General features: G+C 41.6%; 1 protein-coding gene across 1 annotated transcript in view; it reads right to left on the bottom strand.

Annotated features, from left to right (window-relative positions):
* Positions 1–14,021: 14,021 nt before the first annotated feature.
* Positions 14,022–19,837, bottom strand: part of LOC120933473 (mucin-17-like) — a 65,152-nt gene continuing 59,336 nt past the window's right edge. The window contains exons 10-12 of the mRNA XM_040346701.1: positions 18,289–18,401; positions 16,856–16,926; positions 14,022–15,159 (exon numbers count right to left, since the gene is read on the bottom strand). Of these exons, the coding sequence (XP_040202635.1) occupies positions 15,124–15,159; positions 16,856–16,926; positions 18,289–18,401 (220 nt within the window). The 3' untranslated portion in view covers positions 14,022–15,123. The remainder of the gene's footprint in view (positions 15,160–16,855; positions 16,927–18,288; positions 18,402–19,837) is intronic.

Below are 19,837 nucleotides of genomic sequence, written 5' to 3'. Positions count from 1 at the left end.
TATTTGATAACTTTTTAGTAATCCTCATCAAGTGCCTGGCTTACTTCAGTCCCCACCAGATATATTAACCCACGTATGAACACAGTTAAATCTTAAAGGGGTTGTAAAGGTACAATTTTTTTCCTAAATAGCTTCCTTTACCTTAGTGCAGTCCTCCTTCACTTACCTCATCCTTCCATTTTGCATTCAAATGTCCTTATTTCTTCTGAGAAATCCTCACTTCCTGTTCTTCTGTCTGTAACTCCACACAGTAATGCAAGGCTTTTTCCCTGGTTTGGAGTGTCATGCTCGCCCCCTCCCTTGGACTACTGGAGAGTCAGGATGCCCACTAACACACAGCTCCTTTCTCTATCTGCAACATAGAGAGGGTCCTGACTTTCCTGTAGTCCAAGGGAGGGGGCGAGCACGACACTCCATACCAGGGAGAAAGCCTCACATTACTGTGTGGAGTTACAGACAGAAGAACAGGAAGTGAGGATTTCTCAGAAGAAATAAGGACATTTAAAAGCAAAATGGAAGGATGAGGTAAGTGAAGGAGGACTGAACTAAGGTAAAGGAAGCTATTTAGGGAAAAAAAATTGTACCATTACAACCCCTTTAAGTATCACCTGACTCTCTCTGTGTTTCTTACTATTCTTTGTCTCCTTCTTCTTCCCCTAACTTTGTTTCCCTAACTCACATTTCAGTTCAGTACTTACCCTCCCAAATTCTGGAGACTTGCTCTATTGGTGATACCATAAATGCACCAGAGACTCGGTTCACTACTCATTTTCAAAGTTTTTGACCCCTACCCTGAATGGACTGATACCCCTTGATGTATTGTCTAGGTTTATTGTACTCCACTGTACTATGTTGTTTGGCCTTTTAGGCCTCTCTGTACCAAAGCTGTATCCTGGCATAGGCCAACAAGGCCCAGGCCTAGGGCAGCACTTTGCAGGGGGGCAGCACAGAAAGAGTCCCCGCCGGCTTGTGCTACACTGTTAGTGTAAGGCAAGCTGCTTCTAATTTTGACTGTCCTATCATCCTGGATCACAAATCTTCCTCACTGTACTATATGTTTTCTGCTGCACCATTGGCATGGTTATATCTTCTTAGTCCTCTCCATAAAATTGTCTGAAATTTGTGCTTAAATTATAAGTATAGGCAACACTTTTTTTTTTCATTTTGGATAGAGTAAGGGAGGGTTATAGCCCCTGTCAGTTTATTTTTTACCATCCCTGTCCCATTGCAGAGATTTCCCTTCACTTCCTGCCCCATAGCCAAACAGGAAGTGAGAGGAAATCTCTGCAAATTAAGGGAATCCAATGCCCCCTCCAGGCCCTAAGAACTAGTGCCCCCAATGTTAAGGCAGGTCTTGAACAGAAATGGGTGTGGCCTTGAGAGGAAGGGGTGGGTCATATTTAAATTGAGGGGTGCACAAGCTTAGTCAGGCCTAGGGCAACACAAAATCTAAATGCACTACTGCTCTGTACTACATTGAAACTTACTAAAATCTTTATGAAGCAAAATCTTATGTATCCCTACTGTGACATACAATCAATAAGTAGCTCATTGAATGTCCCACTGCTTAAATGCTCTACAGTCTGGCCAGTAACCATTAACTTGTTGTATGTATCCTGTTTGAAAAAAAAACAATCATCCAAACCAGAATGACCATCAAGTGTCTCCTTATTTTGAATGTTGTGCTTGTTCATGCATTTAATTTCCAAATGGTTGCCTCAACATGTAGTGATGCATGAAGCTAAATAAGCAACTAGCAGATCTTTAAAGCGGGGGGTTCCCCCTAAAAAAAAAATTTTTTCTAGCATCTCATTCAGCATAGTAGCGTGAGCTACAGTATGCCTTTATATATTTTTTTGGCGCCGTACTCACTGTGTAATCGCGTACTAAAGTTTCCGGGGGAATAGGCGTTCCTATTCAGAGGGCTCGTGATTGACGGCCGGCTATGGCGCGTCACGCTTCACGGAAATAGCCAAAATAGGTGTTTGCTCTTCAGGGCGCCTGTGCAGTCAGCTCCGATGTCTGTGCGCAGGTGCCGTATAGCACGGGGAAGAGCCGAGACCTACTCCGGCTATCTTCGGGGAGCGTGACGTGCCATAGCCGGCCGTCAATCATCTTCCCTCTGGATAGGAACGCCCATTCCCCGCGGGGAGTGGGAATCTTCACTATAGGATTACACAGTGAGTACGGGGCAAAATAAATAAATAAAGGCATACTGTAGCTCGCGCTACTATGCTGAATTGAATGCTATAATGTTGTTACTGAGGGTGAACCACCGCTTTAAGCAAATGGTTGTCATTTGATGTTGATGTTGAACTTGCCAGAATGTACAGTGGGGTGTTCAATGACCTACTTAGTGATTGTATATCACAGTAGTGACCACTACCAGATTTCCCTCCTCCGTCCAAGAAAAATATAAGAAGCCAATAAATCGTTCAAACCAACAGTACCTACCAAATATAAAGATCAGGTTTGGGTGGTATTGGCCCTTACGGTGAATCTGAACAACAGGTTCACGTAAATGCAGATGTCCACAGCACCACATATCTTCCTTTTTGCTCCCCCACCTTTCAATTTGTCTTCTGGGAAATAAAATGATAATCCAAACTTTGAGTCGTCATATCTATAGCTTACACATAACTATGAGTCCCCATTGGACTGTGCTGCTTATTACTGGCCTGACTGTGTACTATAGTATTTAAGCAGTGGGGCATTCAATGGGTTAATTATTGATTGTATGTCACAGTAGTGATATACAGTATCACTACCAGACACACGTCTCTCCCCGTTCTTCAGCTCCGGGGACCGATCTCGGGACTCCAGCGGCGATCGGGTCTGCGAGTCCCGCGGTCACGGAGCTTCGGACTGCGGGACTCGCGGCTGGGCTTAAAGGACAACGTTGATGTGCCCAGCCGTGCCATTCTGCTGACGTATATCATCGTGAAGGGGGCCTTAAGTGGTTAAATAATGCACAGTGCTCTTTAATGCCCAACACAAACTTGAATTGTTGCAAGCATTATAACATCTTTATTCCCCTCAAGGTTGCCCTTGACTTGTTTTTGTCTATGAACATTGCCCACATTCACATATTAATGAATCACTGAATTTTTATTTAAAATAATTGCGTCATTGACACTGAGCCTTTAACCACTTAAGCCCCGGACCAATATGCTGCTAAATGCCCAAAGGCGTTTTTACAATTCGGCACTGCGTCGCTTTAACAGACAATTGCGCGGTCGTGCGACATGGCTCCCAAACAAAATTGACGTCCTTTTTCCCCCACAAATAGAGCTTTCTTTTGGTGGTATTTGATCACCTCTGCGGTTTTTATTTTTTGCGCTAAAAACGAAAATAGAGCGACAATTTTGAAAAAAATGCAATATTTTTTACTTTTTGCTGTAATAAATATCCCCCAAAAACATATATAAAACATTTTTTTTCCTCAGTTTAGGCCAATACGTATTCTTCTACCTATTTTTGGTAAAAAAAATCGCAATAAGCGTTTATCGATTGGTTTGCGCAAAATTTATAGCGTTTACAAAATAGGGGATAGTTTTTTTTTTTTTTTACTACTAATGGCGGCGATCAGCGATTTTTTTGCGTGACTGCGGCATTATGGCGGACACTTCGGACAATTTTGACACATTTTTGGGACCATTGTCATTTTCACAGCAAAAAATGCATTTAAATTGCATTGCTTATTGTGAAAATGACAGTTGCAGTTTGGGAGTTAACCACAGGGGGCGCTGTAGGAGTTAGTGTTCACCTAGTGTGTGTTTACAACTGTAGGGGGGTGTGGCTGTAGGACTGACGTCATCGATCGAGTCTCCCTTATAAAAGGGATCACTCGATCGATGCAGCCGCCACAGTGAAGAACGGGGAAGCCGTGTTTACACATGGCTCTCACCGTTCTTCAGCTCCGTGGGGCGATCGCGACGGAGCGGCTATAAACGAATAGCCGCGCTGTCGTCCCGGATCGCTCCCCACGGGAATCCGACCGCCGCATGTAGCGGGGGGTCCCGATCTGACCCCCGACCCGCGGAAAGGCAAGGACGTACCTGTACGCCCATTTGCCTGTACGTAACATTCTGTGGAGGTACATATACATGCGGCGGTCGGCAAGTGGTTAATACAAAATACACTACAGGTTAAAGTGGATGTAAGCCCTCCATACACCCAGTGAAGTGAACAGCCTCAGATGATACACAGAGATTAACCAAATCTCCCTACATAGGTTTTACATGTAGATCTGCTGTCTTTACATTTATATACTGTTTAGAAAGTTGAGATCATGTTAAGAGATTTTCTCTTCCTGGTTAACACAGGGTGTAATGTTTGGGCATATAGCCAAGATAGCTAACATTGCTGATTGGAGGAGAGGCACACACCCCCTCTCATCATAGGCAGAGACTCTCAGAGGTGTTTTGTAACAGGGCCAGCTCTCTGCTAATCTATTTTAGCAATGTCTCAGGACAAAAGATTCAGGCTGCTTTTATCTAAAAGTCTGAGGCCCCGTACACACGGCCGAGGAACTCGACGTGCCAAGCCCGTCGAGTTCCTCGTCGAGTTCCTTGTTGAACTTGTCGAGAAGCTCGACAGGCTTGATTTGCGTACACACGTAACAGACCAAAATCTGGTCGTTCTCCGGCGCGGTGACGCTCACGACGTATGACGCAACTATAAAGGGGAGGTTTGATTTTGTTGGCGCCACCCTTGGGGCTCCTTTTGCTGATTCCGTGTTTACGCGTGTTAGTAAAAGTTTGGTGAGTGACGATTCGTGCTTTTCAGTCTTTGTGCTTTCAGATTGATCTCTGCCGTTCAGTTTGTACTTGTGGGGGTCGTATCTAGGCAATCGGGACGTGCGGTCAGGTCGTATTGTTTTACATTGCGGTCCTGTCCCCGCGTTTTTCATTGTCAGGGTCGTTCTTCATAGGTCTTGCTGTTCTTCACTGCGGTCTGTTTAGTGCAATTCTGATTTGTCGTTCGTAACTAGCCTTGTAGCCATGTTGCAGGCACCTAGTCGTCGCCGACTTCGTGCTAAGCATCTTCTGTGTGTAGTTCTGTTTGTTTATGACCTAGACGATGAGGAGTTCATGAACAGGAGGAGGACGCGTTCATGGACCAAGAATTGGTTGCTCCGTAGGAACCAATTCTCTCACATGCCTTTGCTGCGGGAGCTTCAGGAAAATAATCATAATAATCGGAATAATAATTTGGTTTGTTTTCCAAAATACCCTACAAAAATATTAGGTTATTTTTTCTCATACAATATACAATCATTTTTGTAATTTTTTTGGTCTTTTTTCTCATACAATATACAATCATTTTTGTAATTTTTTTGGTCTTTTTTCTCATACAATATACAATCATTTTTGTAATTTTTTTGGTCTTTTTTTCTCATACAATATACAATCATTTTTGTAATTTTTTTGGTCTTTTTTTCTCATACAATATACAATCATTTTTGTAATTTTTTTGGTCTTTTTTCTCATACAATATACAATCATTTTTGTAATTTTTTTGGTCTTTTTTTCTCATACAATATACAATCATTTTTGTAATTTTTTTGGTCTTTTTTATCTTAATAAACATTAAAATCTGTTTTTTTTATTTTTTTGTTGTTTTTTTAATTAAATAAACTGTAAAATCAGTTTTTTTTATTTTTTTGTTGTTTTTTTAATTAAAGAAACAGTAAAATCTGTTTTTTTTATTTTTTTGTTGTTTTTTTAATTAAATAAACTGTAAAATCTGTTTTTTTTATTTTTTTGTTGTTTTTTTAATTAAATAAACTGTAAAATCTGTTTTTTTTATTTTTTTGTTGTTTTTTTAATTAAAGAAACTGTAAAATCTGGTATTTTATTTTATTTTTAATTTTTTTTTAATTAAAGAAACTGTAAAATCTGTTTTTTTTATTTTTTTGTTGTTTTTTTAATTAAAGAAACTGTAAAATCAGGTTTTTTAGAATATTATTTTTTTTTTCTGATTCAGACTCTCCCCAAAACATCAAGTAAATTTTTTAATTTATTTTCCACCCTCCTTGTTCTTTCTTTAATTTTTCTGTTGGCCAGATGAATCTCCTCCACCTCTTCTCTGCAGGCCCATATTTCCGAGATAACCATCTGGACAGTATGCCTGTCCAAGTCCAAGCCACCACCTGATCCTGAAATGTGGGACAAAACCATTTTTGAAAATTAGGCAGGCCTACATCTACATTACCTGAAGCTGGGTTAGTTATATGTTACTTTACCTGATGTGGTGGCAGGCTGCGCATCATCACCATCCCTCGGGGGTGTGGCTTGCTGGACTTCTTGCTCCCGTGTCGAAGCTTCATGACGCCCTACGAGAATGAAGAAAATGGAAACATGATTTTTATAGCTTATAGGCCTGAAAGAGGAATATGATTCACTTTATACAATTTCTGGGACTATTGATGTTTTGAAAAACCCCTCAGGGCAAAACACAGGATTGAAGGCATTCACAAAGATCATGACAATTCTTGTAGCTTTGGTCTACTTTTAAACATGTAAGCCAACCAAGTATACACTGGATCACCTCACCTCTGTGTGAACCCCAAAATGGGTTATTAAAGGGGACAACAATTATGCAAATGAGTCCACATGTGTCACCGACTGCTGAGCAGACTCTCCTTTTACTGTATATATTTTAATTTACCAAAAAGTTTTGTTGTTTTAATAGCACATCTACATAATTTTAAATATTGATCTCACCCCAATTTTTGTGAAATGTCATAATTTTGATGATTTTAAACACAATATTTTGTCGTTCCGAATGTACGTCCAGTTTGACGACAAATTCTTGTGCAGAAAAACATAATACAGTACAACCTGAAATAAAAAACACATGGCGCGGAACAAATCTTACAAAATATATAACAAACTTACTTCTTCTAATCACTCTCCTGATCCTCTTCATTTGTTACGGCTCCCGTTTTTTGAGGTCACACCACCTTTTCCGGATCTGCTCCTTGGATCTTTTCACCCCAAATTTCTGATGGAGACTCCTCCTCACCTTCTCCATTATTTGGGCCTTGACCTTATTAGGGTACTTGTATGGCCCATGCCTCCCATCATAGTCCTCTGCTTTGAGGATGAGGACCATCTCCACCATTTCCTCAAAGGTCATGTTGGTGGCCTTAAAACGGATTCTCCGTGTGATTCCTCGTCCCGCCTGGCCTGGCTCCTGTCTTGCTGCCATATTATCCAACATGTGCTCCCAACAAAAAAAAGATTGAAAAGGGGCGGGGAAAATACGACACCATGAACGTCAGGGGCGGGGAGACGTGCGTAAAGTCCCACATGCGCGTGTATAAAGGGCTACCACGTGAGTAAAAGGGGCGTTCACAGTTTGTGGAAGACGGCGGAGATAACGATCGGGTCAAAGACCGGTATGTAACTACATTTTACATGTTATTCTTGATTGAATGATTTTGTGGGCTACATCTTATGTTCATAAACTAAAACATAGCTAGTTCGAAATTTGAAGGTAATGGTCCGCTATAGTGCCGTCGTACGTAACCAACGCTTTGCTTATGCATTTTGATCCAACTACTGTTGTGTGGGCAATCTCGGTTCTCATCAGGATGTCTTCTAAAAAAAAGTCGGTTTAAACATGATGCAAATGGTCGCTTTTATGTCTTGACCAAACTAGATCGGAGTGCTTTTCTCTAACGTTTTATACACAAATGAGGATGAGATCTGGCTTATTAGTTCTACACAACTGGTCATCTGTTTCCTAGGAACTGACCCAACATGATCTGCTGCCAATTCCTCCTTGTCGTTTTCGCGACGGAAGATAAGGGGCGGGGGGAAACATCAATTTTTTTTAAGCATGGGCGGATGTCGTGTGCGGAGTGTATGTAAGGCTCGAACACACGTAGCGTCCATACGACCGGGTTGCGTAAGAAAGACGTTTGAACGACAAGCGTGTAGGTATGCTTCGAACTTGGGACAGCAGTGGCATATTCAGGAAAGACAGACATTTAAAGGAGCAATAAGCCCAAATTGTTTGGGGCAGAAATAACTAACTTTACATTATATCAGTCTTGATTTCATGTCCTCATTGTCCCTTTTTGCTTTTAAGCAGCTGTAATCCTTTGCATAAATCCTAACTTCCTGGTTCTCTGGCTCCCTCTAAAATTTATCAGGGGAGCTTGTCACTGTGGTCTAAGCTGTGTGTCTAAAAATCCACCAAAACAATGCTAATAATTTTTGAACTGAAAATATGCCCTGGATTTTATTTTTTTTGTTCTGTGTGTCTCTTTACTTCACAGAAACATGAAATCATTTTAAAAGCAAAAGTGAAACTAGAGGCACATTATATGTATGCACTTGTATGTCTCTAGACACTGTAAACAGTCATTTCCTCCAAAAAAAGAGTTATCCATTAGTGACCCTTTAAGGGCTAGCTGGTGAGAAAGAGTAATTAACTTTATAGACTGTGTATTGACATTATTTTTTTCTCCTTGGTTTTGGACAGGAAAAGATGAACCTGTTTAACAGACCTGATTTTTTGGAGATATTTATCGATCGGTGGCAAGAACTTCCTGTTCTGTGGGCCACCAAAGACCCCATATCACGAAACAGAGAGTTGCGCAAAACCGCACTGGAGAGCCTGCTCCCACTTGTGCGGAGACAGGTGGGGTTTGATGTGACAACTGACCAGTTGGAGGTCAAAATTGGGACCTTGAGAGGCACCTACAGGAAGGCACGCAACAAGGTCTTGGCTTTCATGAGGTCTGGAGCTGGAGCAGGGCGGGTATTTAAACCCAAGTTGTGGTACTATAGCAAACTGAGCTTCCTGGATGAACACCTGGAGGTAAGGGAGTCACTTTCGAGCCTTGCCCCCAGAAGGAACAGAAGGTCCAGCCTTCCCTCCAGCCTTCCCTCCAGCCAACCTGCTGCTGCCTCTGCAGATGAACCCTCTCAGCAGCCTTCCATCCTGGATGAAGATCCGGATTTGCCCAGCTGGAGCCAGGTATATAGTACTTTCAATGTGCAAATGTGTGGTGTTTAAATGTTGTTAAAGAGATGTAAATTAAGATGTTAAAGGTAAAAAAAGTTAGAGCTAAAAGTGTTATACAGAACATTTGTCAGTATTGGCCAGGAATTATTTTTGTGTGATTCACCATAAAACATGGGTCACAATGATTGGCTTAGCTAAGTCGTGACTAAAAAATATGCAACAGTCAGGAGCTTAAAAAAATGTTATTAAAAAAAAAAAAAAAGTAAAACTGTACTTTTTTTCCATACACAGGACGAGACCAGGCAGCAGGAGGATCAGGAAAATGCCAGGCAGGAGGAGGACAGGGTGAGTGGCTTGGAGGAGGCTGCAGGCCCAAGTATCTTGGACGTGTTGGCAGGCCCAAGTGGCTTGAACGTGGTGGCAGGCCCAAGTGGAGCGGATGAGGTGGCAGGCCCAAGTGGGTTGGACGAGGTGGCTGGGCGAAGTACAAGATGTCAGGTGTCTCCTCTTCGCCTGCGTCTGAGAAGGCAGGTGAGGGATAGAAGGGTGCGTGACGCCTCACTAGCCCTCATTCGGGACGCCCATGCAACCCTTCAACAGCCTCCCACTGCTCAGGAGGGATTTGTAACGGTGGTTTTGGCCAAAATGTCCGAAATGACAGTAGACCAGCGCCTCCTCTTTGAGGGACTCCTCATCACCCTCGCAAATCAGGGGGTGAGGGGTCTTCTCACGGAGGACACTGTCATTTGCCGCCATCCCCATCCTCACACACCACATAACTCCCAAGCTCCCCCACCTTCTTCTTCTTCTCATGCTCCTTCTCAACCTCCCCCACCTTCTTCTTCTTCTCATGCTCCTTCTCAACCTCCCCCACCTTCTTCTTCTTCTCATGCTCCTTCTCAACCTCCCCCACCTTCTTCTTCTTCTCATGCTCCTTCTCAACCTCCCCCACCTTCTTCTTCTTCTCATGCTCCTTCTCAACCTCCCCCACCTTCTTCTTCTCATGCTCCATCTGAAAATTCTTCTTCCTCTTCTTCTCCTGCTCCTTCTGAACATTCTTCTTCCTCTTCTTCTCCTGCTCCTTCTGAACATTCTTCTTCCTCTTCTTCTCCTGCTCCTTCTCAACATTCTTCTTCCTCTTCTTCTCCTGCTCCTTCTCAACATTCTTCTTCCTCTTCTTCTTCTACTGCTCCTCCTCCTTCTACTCCTCCTCCTTCTACTGCTCCTCCTCCTTCTACTGCTCCTCCTCCTTCTACTCCTCCTCCTTCTACTGCTCCTCCTCCTTCTACTGCTCCTTCTACTACTCCTCCTCCTTCTACTACTCCTCCTCCTTCTACTCCTCCTCCTTCTACTGCTCCTCCTCCTTCTACTGCTCCTTCTACTACTCCTCCTCCTTCTACTACTCCTCCTCCTTCTAATGCTCCACCTCCTTCTACTACTCCTCCTCCTTCTACTGCTCCTCCTCCTCCACCTCCTCCTCCACCACCGTCGTCTACTCATCCTCCACCACCTTCGTCTACTCCTCCTCCTGGCATGAGTACTACCCCTGTGGCACCACCTCCAGCCAGGCAGAAGAGGAAGGCTGCTGAGAAGGCTGCAGAGAAGGTGAAAGAGCAGGCTGCAGGGAAGCCACCAAGGAAGGCCTTGAAGAAATCAAGAAAGTGACTCCCTTACTTCCATGTGGTGTACCAGAGTTCAGGCTGCTATAGTACCACAACCTGGTGACATCTGCCTGCCCTGCTCCAGTTTGTGACCTCGGGGAGTCCAAGACCTTGATGCGTTCCTTCCTGAATGAACCTCTCAAGTCCCCATTTTGGCCTCCAACTGCTCACCAGTCACATCAGGCCACACCTGGCTGTGCACAAATGGCAGCAAGCTCTCCAGTGCTGACTTTTGCATACAGGCATACCCCACTTTTAAGTACACAATGGGACCAAAGCATGTATGTAAAACGAAAATGTACTTAAAGTGAAACAATACCTTTTTTCACTTCTAGGGTGTAGTGGGGGGTCAGGGACTGTAGTGGGGGTCTCAGGGGCTGTAGTGGAGGTGTTAGGTGCACACTGGAAGAGGATGGGCTATGCTCTCAGAGCTTCAGCTCCTTCTGCTACGGCTGCAAAATGTCTGTACAGTACTTGTAAGGCACTTTACATACACTTGCGGGTATGTCCTTACTCGCGAGTGTATGTAAAGTGAGTGTACTTAAAGTGAGGTATGCCTGTACTTAATTTTTTTTTATAACCAAAATAAATGGTAAATTTTTATTTTACAGTTCATACTTGTCCTTGTATTTTTTTGAATTACAATTTTGCAAGTGAGAAGGCAGGTTATTTTTTTTTAAAAATTGGATATAAGGTGTAATTTGAAAGGGACAGATGAGATAAGACAAAGCAATAAGGTTTCTATGGGGGGAACTTGACATTACAAAAAATAAAAGGATTTGCATTTTTGTGAACTTTAAAATTATGGTGAATATTAAGAGCAGGATTTAAAACACAGGACCAAAATAAGGTGAGAATATTAAAAAAAAAAAATATTGAGATCAGTAAGAAAAAGGTTCCACCAAATTTTAAGGAACTCTGTGTGAATATCCTAAAAAAAGAAAAAAATAATATTGCTGTTTTGTGCCCTTACAAAAAATTGTGTAAAGCGCTGCAAATAAACGATGAAATAATGTTGGAAGCGACACGAATGTGCTATCTCCATTCCAAACGCTAGTTTTACCTATGTTGTTCTCCAGTGTCTAAGTTTTTGACAGGTTTCTTAGCATACACACGACCGAGTTTCTCGTTTAAAAAACAGCCCGATGAAGAACTCGTCGAGCCAAAATCCACTGCCATCGAGAAAATAGAGAACCTGCTCTCTATTTGCTCGACGAGTTCCTCGGCGGCTCCATCGGGCCGAAAATGTACACACGACAGAGTTTCTCGACAGAATCCGGCTCTTCACCGAGATTCTCGACAAATTCTGCCGAGAAACTCTGTCGTGTGTACGAGGCCTGAGAATATGTCAGGAGTTATCAGACTGATAACAGAGGAACAGTTAAGGAGAGAGCTATTCGTAAATTCTAAAAAACATTTGTCAATTCAAAAATTTGAAATTCGAAAACCATAAAAATTGGAAAATCTGAAATAATAACTAACTAATAATAACTTAACTATTACTAACTGTTAAATTATAAGTATTTCCTTTCAAATTTGGCTGTCAGTGAACGTAACGAATACTAATTTATCCAAAGTTACAAATTATCCAAAATAACGAATGCCGCATCTAAACAAATGGAACGGAACAAATTAATAATATATAATAATAAAAATCATAATAATAATAATGAAACGTTTTTATTATTCTTATTTATTATTAATAATTTATTCCATTCAATTTGTTTAGGTGCAACATTCGTTATTTCGGATAATTTGTAACTTTGGATGAATTCTTATTCGTTACTTTCACCAAATTTGAAAGGAAATTCCAATACATAGAATTTAATAGTTAGTAATAGTTAAGTTAACATTAGTTAGCTATTTTTTCAGCATTTCGAATTTTCAGGTTTTCAGATTTTCAAATTTCAAATTTAGGAATAAACAAGTTTTTGGGAATTTACAATTTTTTTTAACCGGTTAAGACCCGGACCACTATGCAAGTTAAGGACCTGGCCCCTTTTTGCGATTCAGCACTGCGTCACTTTAACTGACAATTGCGCGGTCGTGCAACGTGGCTCCCAAATAAAATTGGCGTCCTTTTTTTCCCACAAATAGAACTTTCTTTTGGTGGTATTTAATCACCTCTGCGTTTTTTATTATAAAAATCGCAATAAGCGTTTATTGATTGGTTTGGGCAAAAGTTATAGCGTTTACAAAATAGGGAATAGTTTTATGGCATTTTTATTAATATTTTTTTTACTAGTATTGGCGGCGATTAGCGTTTTTTTTCATGACTGCGACATTATGGCAGACATATCGGACACTTTTGACAAATTTTTGGGACCATTGTCATTTTCACAGCAAAAAGTGCTATAAAAAACTGATTACTGTAAAAATGACAATGGCAGTGATGGGGTTAACCACTAGGGGGCGCTGTAGGGGTTAAGTGTGACCTCATGTGTGTTTCTTACTGTAGGAGGGTGTGGCTGTAGGTGTGAACAGAACAGGGAACAGACGATCAGTGACACTGCCACAGAGAAGAATGGGGAAGGAGTGTTTACCCTCACCTCTCCCCATTCTTCAGCTACTGTGACCCGATCTCGGGACACCGGCGGTGATCGGGTCCTCGGGTCATGCGGGGACGCGGTCACAGAGCTTCGAACCGGGTCGCGAGCGTTCCGTCAGTGACGCGCTCGTGACCCACGGCTGGGCTTCTTAAAGGGGACGTACCTGTACGCCCTTGTGCCCAGCCGTGCCATTCTGTCGACGTATATCGTCGTGCGTGGGTCCTTTTTTGTTATCTCTTTATTGTTTTTTTTTTCTTTCTTATATACAAATATACAACTATACATTTCACATTTCACATTTTCATTAAAATCACATCAATACAAACTTTCCATTACATGCTTCACATTTATGTCTTCTTTCATTTACCTCCTTTTTATCCCATTTCTTCCATTGGTGTAGTTCATCCCACTTCCATACCCCCCTACCCTGAAGCCATTGTCACATTCTCTATCCAATTTGCCCATATTTTCCTATATTTGTGTGGGTCCTTAGGTGGTTAATTTACGTTTTTTTTGTAATTTACAATTTTTTTCGAATTTACGAATTTTCAAAATTCGAATGACCCGGAAAAAATAAAATAAATAAATTAATGAATGAAACAAAAACAAACATATCTTTCGGCAGTGCACATGTCTAGTCTACAGAGAACCGAGAGTCTGCACAGACAAGACATAATGGGGTTGATTTACTAAAACTGGAGAGTGCAAAATCTGGTGCAGCTCTGCATAGTAGTCAACCAGCTTAATTGAACAAGCTGAATTTAGAAGCTGGTTGGCTAGCATGTACAGCTACACCAGATTTGTCACTCTTCCGTTTTAGTAAATCAACTCCAATGAGTTAATTTGAGATGTGCAAGTTAATTAAGTACGGGCTTGGCAATGAACATTTTACTTGTTTTTATCTGTTTTGTGTGGAAGTCATCTTAATACATCAAAAATTGTTTTCGATACAGTAAAAAAGTAATTAGAGATATACAGTATGTAGATACTTTTATTATTTATGGATGATTGGTTACTATGTTTTTTTTGTATATTGTGATTTTTTTTTCATGTTCAGCGACATCTCCATTATAGTGTTATTTTTGATAATTGTAAGAGTTTCTATTCAAACAGGAAGAGTGTTGATAAATCATGTTTGACAAGTAATAAAACATTAATAATAGTGGATGCCATGCCCCAAACTGTTAATGAATCTATAAAATCTTTATAAAACATTCTGTAAAAAACAATCGTATGTCAAAATCATCTGCTATGTATATGGTTCGGCTTTTGCAAATATAAACGTTACTCTGATTGGAAAATTGCCTTTCTAGTATTTATAAATCTTGAAGAGTATTGTTCTGCTTATTTAATTATTTAAGTCATTGCCAATGAAGGAGAAAGGATATGGGTGTTACATTTCAATGATACAGTAAAAAATATATATAATAAAACTTAACTTCCTTTTTTTGTACACATACATTTTTCTCCATGTGTAAAATGTACATTAAAAAATGTTCACAGAATAACCGTCCAGTTCACAGTCTCTCACAACAAACACCACATGTACTTGTCTTTAACATAAAAAAATAAAATTGAAAATTATAATGCTGAGAAGCAGCATAATTTGATGTATTAAAGTGACTGAAGAATAGGATGATGCCAGATATGGACAATGGTGCAGAACTGAGGAGAACATATAGACATATTTCATAAGTTGTGAATGGAGCTTTGGATAGAAACTTGAGTTCCTGTTGGCTTCTTCATCATCATCATTATCTTTACATGAACCCAGTGAAGTTAAAGACTCAATCTAATTATGGTGAATGTACATTAGAAGACATTCTTCCTAAAGGACACTGTTGAAGGCATATCGCAACTGGTCAATCACACTTTTTTGATGATGTTTCTGTGATGGTGACCCCCAATTGTGCACTGTCCAAGAGGTCAGATCACAACCTGGCAACCTCTGGTCTCTGTATCTTGATCTAAAGAGGAGACAAGAATGACTTAATTGTGGGTAGTAGCAATAAAAGACCTTTGAACCTCTAGTGAAAGGAAGCCTAGACTAGAGGAAGCAATGCGCAGTAACTGGGGGTTTTAACATTGACACAGATAAGGTTAATGATTGGCTACTGGTGAATTCCATGAAGAGTTTAGGCCTGAACTTCGGTATGGGCTACGAGGAGGTATGGAGGTGGGGAACTTTAGCCTTTTTGAAACACACACACATACAGTAGGTGCCGCCGATTTTGTGTCAATCTCGCCTCTGCTAGTGGCGAGATTGACCACCCGCGATCCCCGTCGCGGGAGCCAGCGCCGAGCTATGTCGCTCCTCCCGCTTGCCGCCCCCAATGGACTCCTATGGATGCGCGGCATCTCGTGGGGGCAACGAGCGTGAGAACCACAGCCTCCAGCGGCGATATTCAGCGCGATCCCATCGCGCTGGATATACAAAATTGGAGGCACCTACTGTACACAAAGATGAAACTTGAACAATTTGAATATCGTGCAAAAGTTCATTTATTTCATTAATGCAACTTAAAAGGTGAAACTAATATATGAGATAGACTCATTACATGCAAAGCAAGATAGTTCAAGCCGTGATTTGTCATAATTGTGCTGATTATGGCTTACAGCTCATGAAAACCCCAAATCCACAATCTCAAAAAATTAGAATATTGTGAAAAGGTGCAATATTCTAGGCTCAAAGTGTCCCACTCTAATCAGCTAATTAAGCCATAACACCTGCAAAAGGTTCCTGAGACTTTAAATGGTCTCTCTGTCTGGTTCAGTAGGAATCACAATCATGGGAAAGACTGCTGACCGGACAGTTGTGCAGAAAACCATCATTGACACCCTCCATAAAGAGGGAAAGCCTCAAAAGGTAATTGCAAAAGAAGTTGAATGTTCCCAAAGTGCTGTATCAAAGCACATTAATAGAAAGTTATGTGGAAGGGAAAAGTGTGGAAGAAAAGAGTGCACAAGCAGCAGGGATGACCGCAGCCTGGAGAGGATTGTCAGTAAAAGGCCATTCAAAAGTGTTGGGGACTTTCACAAGGAGTGGACTGAGGCTGAAGTCAGTGCATCAAGAGTCACCACTCACAGACGGATCCTGGACATGGTCTTCAAATGTCGTATTCCTCTTGTCAAGCCTCCTGAACAACAAACGTCAGAAGCGTCTTACCTGGGCTAAAGAAAAACAGACCTGGTCTGTTGCTCAGTGGTCCAAAGTCCTCTGCTGTCTCATACTTGATTCTGAGCATGTGCGTTTCCCCCCCCCTCGAAAAAGCATACGCACTTAGACTGATGGGAAACACGACGAGAAAAAAGAGCTGGTTTAAATTTTTTTTGCGGGCAGTTTTTTTGTTGAGAAAACTGCTAGGGAGCATACACACGATCGGTTTTCACGACCAATATAAAAATTGTAGTTTTCTCGTCTTGAAAACTGGTCATGTGTACAAGGCATCACAATTCAACACTGACAACATTTTTTGGCAAGTTATCCTTTCTATCTGAGAATCTGTTGCTTCCTAGTAAAAACACCACTTCCCACGAACATTAAAGAATTCATGTCTACACGCCATGAGCAACAGCGTCACCAGCACATCACCAGCTGATGTCTGTCAATTTGGAAAGAACAAATTTGTAATGTCAATGGTCAGCTATGAAACCGGAAATTACCTCAATTGTTGTGTCTATTTTATCCAGGGTTGGTTTAAACTTCTCCCTTGAAGAGATGTTGTTGGATGAATCTGGAAGTAAAAAAAAAGTGATGCAGAATTGATTAAAAAAATTGTAGGGAATAGGGATTGACCGATTATCAAAGAGCACGAAATTCACTTTTTTAGAAGTATTGGTATCGATAAAAAAACTGACTGATATTACTGATATTGTTTCAAGGGGTTTTACCGATGTGATGCGTGAAGCTGTAGGCATCACTCCGGTACCGTTGTTTAGAGCGGACGGTCGACATTATTGTAATAATAACTCGGCTGTTATTAAAAGCCTTTCGCCTGGGCTCTCCCGTCCCACCGGGAGGCCTGAGCAACCAGCTAGCACATCCGCCAGTTGGCCGGAGACTCGAACAAAGCCAATGCTTCATTCGGGTCTAGTAATTCGCAAGTGGTCAGGACATCACTTCCTGGATTCCTTCTTGACATTTTAGATACTTTGAAGTGCAGTGGAGGGGTCTTAAAGATCCCTGATCTCTCCATAAGGGAGAACCTCTCACATGCCTATTATTGTCAAAAGGGATGTTTACATTCCTTGTGACAGCAATAGCAGTGATAAAAATGACAGTGTAAAAACATTTTTTTAAAATGTACAAAATATATCGGCTATCGGCAGGAGAGGTGGCCGAAATATCGGTATCGTATTGGCACCGAACAATATTGGTCGATCCCTAGTAGGGACAATATCATATTTATTGCTGTCTTTGTATCCATAGGGAAGAATTTAGCTCACACTCTGTCTAAGATGGCACCAAGAACTGGGAAATGATGTAAAAAAAAAGAGCTATGAGTCTGTCCTCCTCCTGCAGGGTGATAGAGACAGAAGAGAGCTATGAGTCTGTCCTCCTCCTGCAGGGTGATAGAGACAGGAGGGGCTATGAGTCTGTCCTCCTCCTGCAGGGAGATACAGACAGAGGGGGCTATGAGTCTGTCCTCCTCCTGCAGGGTGATACAGACCGAAGGGAGCTATGAGTCTGTCCTCCTCCTGCAGGGTGATTCAGACAGAAGGGGGTATGAGCCTGTACTCCTGCAGGGTGATACAGACTGAAGGAGCTATGAGTCTGTCCTCCTCATGCAGGGTGATACAGACAGAAGGGGGTATGAGCCTGTACTCCTGCAGGGTGATACAGACTGAAGGAGCTATGAGTCTGTCCTCCTCGTGCAGGGTGATACAGACAGAAGGGGGCTATGAGTCTGTCCTCCTGCAAGGTGATACAGACAGAAGGGAGCTATGAGTCTGTCCTCCTCCTGCAGGGTGATACAGACAGAGGGGAGCTATGGGTCTGTCCTCCTCCTGCAGGGTGATACAGACAGAAGGGGGCTATGAGTCTGTCCTACTGCAGAATAACACATAAAGAAGGTAATCAGATTGTAACTACCTACCTCCATTTGTTTCATGCACATTTACAGGCAAGTTGGTGATCCCACGATCTACATGCCACTCGCTGTCATTTTCTTCAGACCAGTTATCTTCTTGATCGATAGCAAACGGTTCTCTGGTAACACAAAATATTTGAAAAGTTGAGGAGACTCTGTTTAACAGAAAACCGCATACAACTCTGTCCAAGTATCATAGTGATATTAAAAAACAAACCAAAATAAACAACTTTTTTTTGGAGGTGTAAAAAACTTTTTTTTAAATGTTTCTTTTTAAACTAAAATAACCCTGTAATTCTACGGTCCCCTGAAGCTCTCACTAGTTCCTCCTGCTGACCTCCACAATACCACTTGAAAGCTCCGGGGACCAGGAGATTGACACTAAAATGTAATTTCCCTGCAGATTTCTGCATTTCTCAGGGTGGGATCAGCATTTAGTGGTAATGACGAGGGGAAGATTGTTAGATTTTGAATTTATTACTATTTTAAGTGATAAAAGTTTTTATTGAAACATGTTAATTTTGAAGGTTGCTGAGGACAAGAGAAAGGTCATTTTCTGTGTATAAAACATCTATTTCTGAAGTACTATGTCAGGACAATGTGTGGAGTTATTTTACTTAAAATACACAAGTGGGTGTTACTTTTGTAAAACAGAAGCATCACCTTCCTTGAAGCGATGCTAAATGTAAATAATGCTTAGCTTAGCTTAGCTTTAAAAACAGTATAAGAAAACATGTGGTTTGACTAGTGAGTTAGAAAGAGGAAGATGGGGGTAGGCGGCCCACCCATCATGAGTATGTACCATCAGATACCCTCCCTCCTTCTGAAGCTATAACCATACCAGCTGTCATCATGTAAGCTTTGACATTTGCTTTTCATTCTGAAGAATAAACTTACACTTTGTTGGAAACAGCCTGACTATATTGAATTTTGGAATGAAACACCTAGAAAGAAGACACTAATAGAAATAACATGTCTCCCCCATATCTTACAAAGATAAACATTTATTGTCTTTTATTACATCAGGGGTGTCAAACTCAATCAATTTCATTGTGGCCCACATCAGCATTATGATTGCCCTCAAAAGGGCCGGTTGTATCTGTAAGATTAGATGTCCAGCGCATTCCCTCCCCTTACATTAGATGTCAAGAGCCACTTCACCATCAGAAGTTGAGTCCCCCACTCTCCCTTACAGTGTACCCCCTTTCCTTATGATGCTGCTGGGAAGAAGCTAGATGCATTGCTTGGAAGCAGAAAGTGAAGCCTCGTACATACGACCGAGAAACTCGACGGGCGAAACACATCGTTTTCCTCGTCGAGTTCCTTGTCAGGCTGTCGAGGAACTCGACAAGCCAATTTTCTCCCTTCCCATCAAGGAAATAGAGAACATGCTCTCTTTTTGGCTCGTCGAGTTTCTCGACAGTTTCCTAGACGAAAATGTACATACGACCGGCTTCCTCGGCAAAAAAATATCTCCCAGCAAGTTTCTTGCTGGTTTTTGCCGAGAAACTCGGTCGTGTGTACGATGCCTAAGGGTCTGAAGGAGCTGCAGGAG

The sequence above is a fragment of the Rana temporaria genome, chromosome 3 (assembly GCF_905171775.1).
Source record: "Rana temporaria chromosome 3, aRanTem1.1, whole genome shotgun sequence".
Classification (NCBI taxonomy): domain Eukaryota; kingdom Metazoa; phylum Chordata; class Amphibia; order Anura; family Ranidae; genus Rana; species Rana temporaria.
The sequence above is the reverse complement of the archived record's forward strand: the minus strand, read 5'-3'. Positions and strand labels throughout refer to the sequence as shown.